Raw genomic sequence first — 9779 nt, forward strand, 5'->3', positions numbered from 1 at the left:
ATGCAAATCTCATCCACAGAATAGTAACCAATTTCCTCCTTCCACAGAGAACGAGAAGAAGACAAAGAAATGGCAGAGTTTTTGAAGACCAGGATTTCCAAAACCTGCCTTCCGAAAACAAGTAGGTACTTGGGAGTGAGCAGCCTCCCTTTCCACTGCTGTGTGTATGTAGGAACAGGATTGTGTTTCCTCCATGCTATATCTCAATCTCTATCTTGTTCTCTATCTCTATTGCACCAAGAAAAGTTGAACCTGTGTAAATAATGCAAATTTGCATAATTTAGATTAGGTGTTATGATTCTGCACTGTTTGCTCTTTTGCATTCATAGATCTGGGTTTTGCTATCTTGCATGGCTGAATCCATTGTGCATAGATGCTGCTCCAGAAGGGAAGCCATTTGTGTGAAGAGGTTCCCGTGCAGTCTGGATAATGTCCATCAGCCAGGACACACACACACCCTGCCCAAAAGGAGGAAGAGAAGTTGTTTGCAACTGGAAAATAGCTAACCTATGTAGGAAGCAGCTGCTTATATGATTTGTGTATATTATTTTTATTTCTTGCTTCTTAATCAAAAAGATCCTGAATTATTTAATTTTTTTAATGAGTGGCCCACTATTTTTACTAGTATATCTTATTAAAGTCCAGTGTAAATGTGGCAAGTTTATGTTTGAAAATGCAAATATGCACGCACAGATACTTATCAGCGCTGGCAGCTGTTCCCACTGAGTGTAGTTTGGAGTGGAGGGTTGGTGCCTTTGTGATTTGCTGCTGCCACCCAATATACAAATATACACATGACTTGGTTACAATGGTGGTTGGCACTTATTGGAACTAGCAAGGCAGAAGGCAGGGAGGTCAACAGTAGGTGGAGCCAGAGCCAATGGCAACTCAAGTCCTGGACTGGCTGTAAGGAAGCAGACAGGTGGAGGTCTGGTTGAGGGCAGACAGAGGTTGGTGGGGCAGTGCCCCATTTGCTCATATGAACAATCCTCCACTGGTTGGTTATGGGCGAGCTTTAAAGCTCACACCTTCCATATGAGTTGTGTGGATCCCAGATGCAGACACCTGCTTACCTCAGGCAGATTGGTGGCTATCATAGGGCCTGAGCATGAGCCCCTGTTCCCATAGCAGTAACTGTTTGTTCCTTCACAGCTCCAGTAAAAGAAAAGAGGATGACCTCAAGAGGACAGCAAACCTCTACACCATATGTAACAAAGACAGGCCTCACCCTCCTGAAGGAATGCTGTGGCTTCACCTGCTCGGTCATGTAGGCTGTGGCTGTTGTCCATATTGCCCACCCCACCCACCCCGAAACGCAAAATACATTCATGGGCAAACCCTGCCCGCCCACACCCTGGTCAACTGGATCCATTCAACTCATACAGAGTCACAAGCTTGAGGAGCAGGGACAAGGGATTCTTTTGCAGATGACATGGACCTTGCAAGCACATGTGGAAACTGCCGGGGGCCCAAAGGCAGGGCCGGCATCCACCCACCTGCCGACCAAAACCAACCCACACAGTCAGGGTGGGCATCATAAGCAGAGAGCCAGCATGCGTGCTGCCAAATGGGAGGGCCAAACCACAGACAAATATTTCAGCCTGCTGCCTTTTTCCTACCCTTTAACAGGGCAGGCAGGGGGGAAACAGGAGCCCCCAGTCAGGATACTGTTTGCAGGCTGGCTACAGGGTGGTGAACCAAAAGTTTCAGGCAGAAAAATATTGTTGCCAAGTGCACACAAACAAATGCACACAAGCACACACATGCAGACGCAAACAATATGGAAGGACCGAGCCCTTCTGATAGTTTAAAAGCAAGAAGAATCAGCAGGACTAATACAGCACACTCCCCCCCCCCCCCGTCTCTCTCACACACAACCCCGGCCTCTCAGTAATGTGGATGTTGCTCCTCTTCATTCCTTCTCTGATTAGCAGGTTACATCGAAACCGCCATGAAGTTACCTAGCAACTGTGGGGCACTGAGCCTTTCACCATATCATCTCTGCGGCCGCTTCCATGTGCAGAATGATGGCAATCTGTTTAAGTTTATTCTTAAATTACCGCCCAGCAGCAATCTCATTCAGAGCGATCATCAGCTCTTCATTCTTCATTTTGTTCAGCGCAAAGACGGGTGGCTAATTAAATGCTGCTTCAAACGGTGTGTGAAAATGGGTGTAAGGAGTATGTGCAGAGGAGAGACTACCATGTGTGAATGCGCACATGTCTGTTTTGCTGTCAGCTACACCTTCTGGGAAAATAGGTGCTAGCATGGTCTTCACATAGGATGGTGTGCAGAGATATTGACATGCATACTTCCCCCATCCCTATAAGGGAAAAGACACATATTAAGCAGCCGGAGAGTCCCAGAAACAATGGATTCCTAAACCATCCCTAGCAGGACATCCAGTGTCCTCCTTTAAATTTCTAGGGGTGGTTTCTACAGCAGCATCTACTGTATGTTCCCAATCTTTTTTTATTAAAAAATAATAATGAGAAAGCCATCCATAAAAATGTACTTCATATCCGTTTGCTACAACTGAACCTTCACCTGCTGCTTCTTGTCTTTTCCCTTAGTTGCAAACTTGCACTCTTCCTCTGTTTTATGGCAGCCATTTATATATTTGAAAAGTGCTCTTGTGCCCTCTGCTTCCTGCCTTGAACTCTGTGGCCCTTCCTCTTGAGATGCCTCATTCTACCGCCAATTGGTCAAACTGGAGCACTTTCACACTTCAAATCTAGGAGATGGGATGTAGCTCACTGGTAGAATATCTGCTTACCATGCAGAAGGTCTCAGCTTCAATCCCTCCAGGGAGGGCTAGGAGAGACTCCTTGACCGATGCCCTAGAGAGCCACTGCTGGTCAATGTAGATACTAATGAGCTGTCCAGAGCATTCTCTTCTCCAGGTCACTTTCCCACAGGTCTCCAGGAAATTGCCAAGGCATCCATGAGAGCTTCAGCCTTCCTCTCTACTGCTCATGCTTCTGGCACCAAGGCAAGTAGTGAGCACTTCTCTCGGGGGCAGAAAAAGCCAAAAGCTTGGTCTTCCAAGCTGTCATCTTTATGACACCGAATGCCACTTGTGTTAGAGGGACCGGGCCATGAATTGAAATTGAGGAGGTCTGTTTGGCTGTCAATTTGAAGTGAAGCCCAGCTGCAGAATCTCTGTGCATTCATTTCTATGTCTGAAGTGCTGCAGCTAGACAGAGAAGCACAGGGACCTCTGCCTTAGCATTATGTCCTCCTTTGATTTCCTATTTCCCAGCTTGGTGGAATAGCTTCTGGGGGGTATCCAGGATTGTTTCTCACACGCTTGGAGTTAGGGTGGCCATGCTTGGGGATAGGATAGACTTACTTTTTGAAGGCCTATCAGAGGACAGCCCTCTATTTGAAAGCATCCTCTATATCCAGTGGGGGGGAACTTTCACCTCTCCAGAATCTGCTGACCTACAACTCCCATCAGCCCAACCAGCATGACCAATGACCAGGGATGATGAGAGCTACAGTTCAGCAACATCTAGAAGGCTGTCTGGTCCAAGTTAGGTTTGAAGATAAAGAACTCCAAGAACAAGGAATGCCTGGGCAGCAAAATGGGCACAGGTCATCTCGCCACAGTCTTCCCTGCTATGGTGAGATGTATTGTATTTCTATTTAAATAACAGTAATTATTTCTAAGCTTTCATCTATACATATAAATGATCATATGCACATTTTATGCAAATCTGTGTTCTCTTTTCTCCTTTTTGATGATGCATTTTGGGATGCTTAAATGGCCACCCTATCTGGCAATGGTTAAGAGATCAAACCCCAAAGGTCAGAGGTCAAGGCTGGGAGGGAAGTGGGTGTCACATGAGCTCGGTAAGCAATGGCTAATGGGTGTAGTACGCACCCTTTTGTAAACACTACTTTCTTCACAAAATGAATTCAAGCTCAGGGGGCTAATGTGGATCAAAGGCTCAGATCAGAAACCTGTGCTAATGGCTTTGTGCTCCAGCTAGGAAGGAAAATGAAAATCGCAGCTGCAAGAAGTGAATAGCATAGTGTCCAAATGAGATGAATTGGAAGTGATTAGGATGAGATGAGGGGAGAAGAAGAAAGGCTACTTTTTGGAATGGCTAAGGCACACAGGATGCTATCTTCATAAGGGATGGCCACACATGGGCATGTACCAGTTATATGTGCCTGCCTGTCTTATATATACACTTATTCTAAGTCCTGACAGGTCTCTTTCAGAGAAGGCTTGTCCAGAACCTTGATTTGGCTGTGGCTTTGCCACAAACCATAGAATCATAGAACTGTCGAGTTGGAAGGGACCCAAGGGTCATCTAGTCCAACCCCCTGCAATGCAGGAACCTATTTAGTGAATCCTTCAGAATAAACAGAAACCACCCCTTTCCCCACCTCACAAAGGAAAAGACACAAATGCCTTGCGTTTCTCTGACCCCATAAATGTGAATTCATCCGCAGTGCTGAGTTGCAGTTTTTTTGGATTGGCATCTTTTCAAATGCACACCTTGTACTGCTTTATCTTTTGTGCAGCGACATGCAGCTTTGAATTAATTGAGGCCTGGGGTTAAGAATGGGGAAATGGAAGGTGCGGGTTTGATCCCTGAACTCACCTAGCTTAAGGGCATCATATTTGGTTGCTCTCCAAATGGCTATGTATGAGTGGGAAAAGTAAGGCTCCCCAATTGTGAGAACAGGAATTTCTGAGGTATGCTCGTTCATAGTATCAGTTAATTTTGAAAGATGGGCACACACCTACTTTAAAGAAAGAGGGGAAGCCTTACAAAACAGAATTTGCAGTGCCAGGAAGCACAAAGAGCAGTGCAGTAGTTCTACACTAGCAAAGCCCTTCATAAGAATGTATTTCCTAGTGGAATTGTACACTGCAGCCTACTTTCACACACATCTGGCTCACATCTAGGTTGATAGATAGATAGATAAACTTTATTCGCATTAGCCAATGGCCATAGCAACATAAAACAAGCAATACATACAATTAAAAAGACAACAATGGGTAAAAAGGGCATTCAAATTACCAAGATTATCGTTCAGATAGTGGCCCTTAATCTCATTACACCCTCGATAAACCATTATCACATCTAGGTTTATAATGAGATACTGTACCAGCTTCTGGGACCTGTTTGTATCAAGTTGCACTGCTGTCAGCTCCCTTTGACGGAGGCCCAATTTAAGAACCTCATTAAAAGCTATGAGTTGCACTTGCCTGTCTGCATGGAGGTGTCTGAAATCATTAACTTCTCCTTACTTCTTTGTGAAACCCATTTGCTAATGGTGAAATAAGCTTCTTGTTCATGGGTCCCTTTTCATTATAGCAGAGGCTATAATGGCTTTTCCATGGCTACATCCAAGGGTTTCGTTAGCTAGTGGATGGGCCACAGGGCTCAAAACCTGGTTCTTTTGCCCCAAACCCTGGGTCTCTTTCCCATTCCTCTGATGGATCTCTCTCTCTCTCTCTCTCTCTCTCTCTCTCTCTCTCTCTCTCTCTCTCTGTGTGTGTGTGTGTGTGTGTGTGTGCATATGCAAATTTATGTAAATTTGTTGCATAGACATATGCCCTGAGTCCTTTAAAGAAGCTACCACTGCTGTAACATTGAACAGCTCTGCACCATGTGGGCAGGGCCAGTTGCTCCTGTCCTTCCTATGCAGTAATTGGCTTCCAGCGTAGTACGGTAATTAGAACTGAGGGCAGAGAGGGAAGAAGCCACATGGTCTCAGCTTCTGAGTGTGGCAGCCAGGCCATGAATGATGCCACAGGGAAGCAGTTCCCCTCCTGCTGCTATAACACACAGAAAGCCCCACAACAGGCTGTGTTTCTGTGTGCAGTCAGGACACACTGCCAATATGGTGGTCGTTGTGAACACAGACAAGGGAAGAACTGTGGAATGTGCAGGTGTGTGTGGGGACCCCATCCTAAGCTCTGAGCTATTCTGATGGCTCAGCAGGGAGAGGTTAAGAGATTTGACCCCACCCTTAGCCTTGTCTCTGCAAGAACTGCTACAGGCTTGAGTGTGCATAAGGGGTGCTGAAACAAGCCACCCACAGGCTGTCAAGATGGCAGGCATCAAAGAGCTGCTTGATGGGAAATCACTGAAAACACCTTTGAGCTTACCCTCTCCATGAACCTAATGGGCAAGCGTGGTTCTTTCCATCAGATGAGGGTATGTCAAGTTTGATATGTGGGAAACCACTTTTGTTCAGTGGATGTAAGTGAAACAGCACCATGATCCCCATCCCTGCTCCCCATTCCCATCACCCCTCACTAGACACCTAAAATAAAATAATCTGCAAAACAATAAAATCTCCCACACATCCCCAGATATACCTGCATACCCCTTAAAAGACAAGAGGTTAGAAAATATTACTTTCAGATACCTTCCAGTTAATTTGATCTATTATTGTGTATAATTGTTCTATCAGTTAATAGCAGACACAATCATTTCTTCCCTTTCCTCCTCCTATCTCGGTATAGGCAGACATGATTTCATCTGCAACAATATCAGTTCATCCATGCCACTTTCTCTCGCCACAGGCTCATAGCTCAGTTCCCTTAAATGACTGAGTCATTCATCCCGCCCACCCCACAGAAGCATTTGTTTATTTTTAAATCAATTTTTTAGCAGTATCAGTTCACCTCTTCCACACCATCAGTTTGAAAATGAGAAGGATCTCTCTGAGTGGTTCAAAGTGATTGAAAGTGATTGCAGCCATGGAAGGGGAGGAACTTCAATGGATACAACTCAGCAGCTACAGAGGCACTAGTTAAAAAGTTCAGGGCTCTGAGTGTGCTGCTGAAGAGCAGGAGAGCACCATGCCTGAGACTGTCAGAGAGGAGTTCCTAGAAAAACTACCTGTACCATCAGGGCCTGAGCCAGGACCCTCACCTGAGTGTGAAGTACCAAATGCTTCCCCCCAGAACCTCACCACTCCAGCAGGGCAAAGCACACACCTGATGAGAGGCTATGGAACAGAGGGGGACTACCCACCTCCAGGCCAGAGAGTTGGCCCTTTAAGAACCTGGAATAGAGCAGTAATGGGGAAGCTGTGGCGTTCAGTATGTTGTTGTTTGACATCTCCCATCACCCTTGTTCATTGAACATGCTAATGGTAGTTGTAGTTCAGCAACACCTGGAAAGTCAATGTTCCTAACTTATGTGACAGAGCCTAGAAAAGTTAGTCTGGCTTTAAAGGCCTCTGTGTGCTTTAGGTCTAGGTGAAGCAAGTTGCTCACTTGGAGCTATCCGTGGTCCTGAAACTTCTGGCCTGCCTTGCTGCTTTCTCTATGGGGATTCCTTATCAAACCACAGCACAACAGCCTTCAGCAATCTGCCATGTGTATCTCCAGCTGCCAGAAAATATATATTAATTTCCATTCCATCACTCCACAAGCTAATATAACAACAAAAGGTTTTGGAATTAGTGTCGACATGTTCCTGATGTAGTCAATAAATCACATTTCAAAATATTGCAATTTGTGAGGCCTTCTGTAAGTGTGAGGCAAACTGTGGGTGTATTTTAGCTTCCACCCACACTCCGTCTTTCTCTGCCATTTTTTTTTTAACAATCTATTCAAACTGCAGATTTTGAAGGGTGCCCAAGCAAAGTTACTCCCAGGCTATTGTCACCATGGTGTCAGGACTAAGATATTATTTTGCTTACCCATGATAGTGCATCCAAGATTCCTTTATCATTATAGAAGGGATGTGATTTCACAAGGGATCCATTGCCGCCACCCCTTTTAGAAGGATGAAAAGCTGGACAACTGCATTGCAGAACTTTGACATTTTCAGACAAAAAGTGAAATGTCAAAATGATCTTCCCACGTATGCTTACGTTTAAATGACACACAGAGATGGAGAGTGAATGCAGGAAAATGCTTCACATTGCATTGAGTAAGGCTGAACTTCTAAGCTCCATCCAGCATCTTATTATTTTAGAATGCTCATCGCAATAAGATTTTGGACATGTGTGAAGAATTAGAATTACCAAACTAATAAGAAAATTTTGTTTATGTATTATCCTGCTTTCTCTATTAAAAAACAACAACACACCACAGCAGTTTATGTAATAATTCTTAAAATGCAGAACAATAAATCTCCCATAGTTAGAGATGTAAGGTTTTCTGCAGGGCCTAGAGTCTGGTGTATGTAGACTGCAAAATAAAATGCAACCTGAAACATAACAGGGGGGAAATGACTTCACAGCATTTAAAGCCATTCATGTGTACACAGCCTTAGACTGCAACCCTGTGCACATGTACTTTGGAGAAAACCCAATTAAACACACTGGGACTTACTTTGGAGTAAAGATGCACACAGTCAGGTTGCATGTTGCATGAAGGAATAGGCTGGTCATAAGATCAGTGAGCTGGATCAGATTCAATAGTCAAATATTCTCTTCTCAGTTCATCAAAATTCCCATAACAAATAAATTACTACACCAGTCACATGAAGTGCTTCTTTGTGAACTCAGTCCTGCAAGGAAATGGGATTTGGGGGCTGTTGGTGCCAAAGGCGGCTGGTGCCAAAGCCTGTTGAGGGAAGTGACGGCAGGAAGGATCAGCTTAATCAATCAAGAGACCTGTGAATCTGTGTGAGAATGTGCAGCCTGATAAGCAATGATGACACTGCAGCTATCACCCTCCATAAGCTCAAAGTTGCAAACCCTCTTGTCTAAAGCAGCCTCGCAGATGAGTCACCACAAGTCACTGGGTGCCTGTCATTGTCAGTGGGCAGACAGCACCACTATCACTGCTGTGGCTATTAAAGGGGTCCTATTTTAGCTCTTTGTAGAAGAAACACAACCCAGGTAAGCTGATACACTTTATTAAACCAACTTGTTTGTTTAAGGCTGAACTGAGATTTGGGGTGGGTGGGTGTTCAATGCTCTGAACTATGCTACTGTAGCAAAGCACTACCTGGTACAAAACAGTGACTGCTATTTCATAGATCAGGTGTGCACACTGTCCTGACAGTCCACATATTCCCAGGACTTTAGCCCGTTGTGGTCTCCTGCCGTCACCCCAAGGATCTTCAGTATGAAATATATCTCATGAGAAAATATATCTCATTTTGGAGGGGCAGAAGAAGGAGCACAGGAAGCTGATTTACCCCAAATCAGCCCTGGTTTATCTACCTTAGTATGGTCTACAACAGCCTTCATTGAAGGCTTCCACCAAGATGTCTCCAAGTGCCAAGGTTGCAGTAGTAGTGGCATACATTTCCCAGCAGATGTGGCTTGCTTGAGGAATTCTGTGAGTCAATCCAGACCCTGCACCAGAGAATCATAGAACTGTAGGGTTGGTTGGACCTCAAGGGCCATCTCATCCAATCCTCTCCAATGCAGGAATCAAGGCTAAATCATACTGCTGGTGATAGGAGCTACTCTGAGGAGATGTTGCCCAACAATGACTCTGCAGTTGGGCCTAAGGTAATCAGTTTGTTTAACTCTGCCGCAGGCTCCCGATGAGGAGTTTTTCATGGTTTTGAGGCTGCTTCTGCTCCTATTCAATGGCCTCCTCCATCGTCACCTCCAGAAAATGGAAGTCCATCTTCTGCCATCATATTTGGCAGCCAATGTGATCTCTGCTCACTTTGCCTAAGTAGATCAATGCCATTAAAGGTGTCCTCCAGGTGTCCTGGTCTACAACTCCTACCTTCCAAGATTGGGACTGATGAAGGTCTGGGAGAAGGCTGGTTTACACTGGTTCTATACTGAGCTTCTCCACACACACACTGCACAAGCAGGCAGCACACTGC

At 45.1% G+C, this 9779-nt stretch overlaps 1 protein-coding gene and 1 long non-coding RNA gene across 4 annotated transcripts in view; both read left to right on the forward strand.

Annotated features, from left to right (window-relative positions):
* The window catches only part of LOC310699586 (bMERB domain-containing protein 1-like), a 41829-nt gene extending 39357 nt beyond the window's left edge, over positions 1-2472 (forward strand). For all 3 annotated transcript variants that reach the window (XM_083487733.1, XM_083487734.1, XM_083487732.1), the window contains 2 exons: positions 48-121; positions 1153-2472. In XM_083487733.1, the coding sequence (XP_083343859.1) occupies positions 48-121; positions 1153-1271 (193 nt within the window). In that variant the 3' untranslated portion in view covers positions 1272-2472. The remainder of the gene's footprint in view (positions 1-47; positions 122-1152) is intronic.
* A 411-nt stretch (positions 2473-2883) lies between these two features.
* LOC310699621 lies at positions 2884-7486 on the forward strand. Its single transcript, XR_014522164.1, has 2 exons — positions 2884-3626; positions 6494-7486. It is a non-coding gene; the product is annotated as an uncharacterized lncRNA (long non-coding RNA).
* Positions 7487-9779: the final 2293 nt, after the last annotated feature.

This window comes from Podarcis liolepis (genome assembly GCF_965112155.1).
Source record: "Podarcis liolepis genome assembly, chromosome: 2".
Lineage (NCBI taxonomy): Eukaryota > Metazoa > Chordata > Lepidosauria > Squamata > Lacertidae > Podarcis > Podarcis liolepis.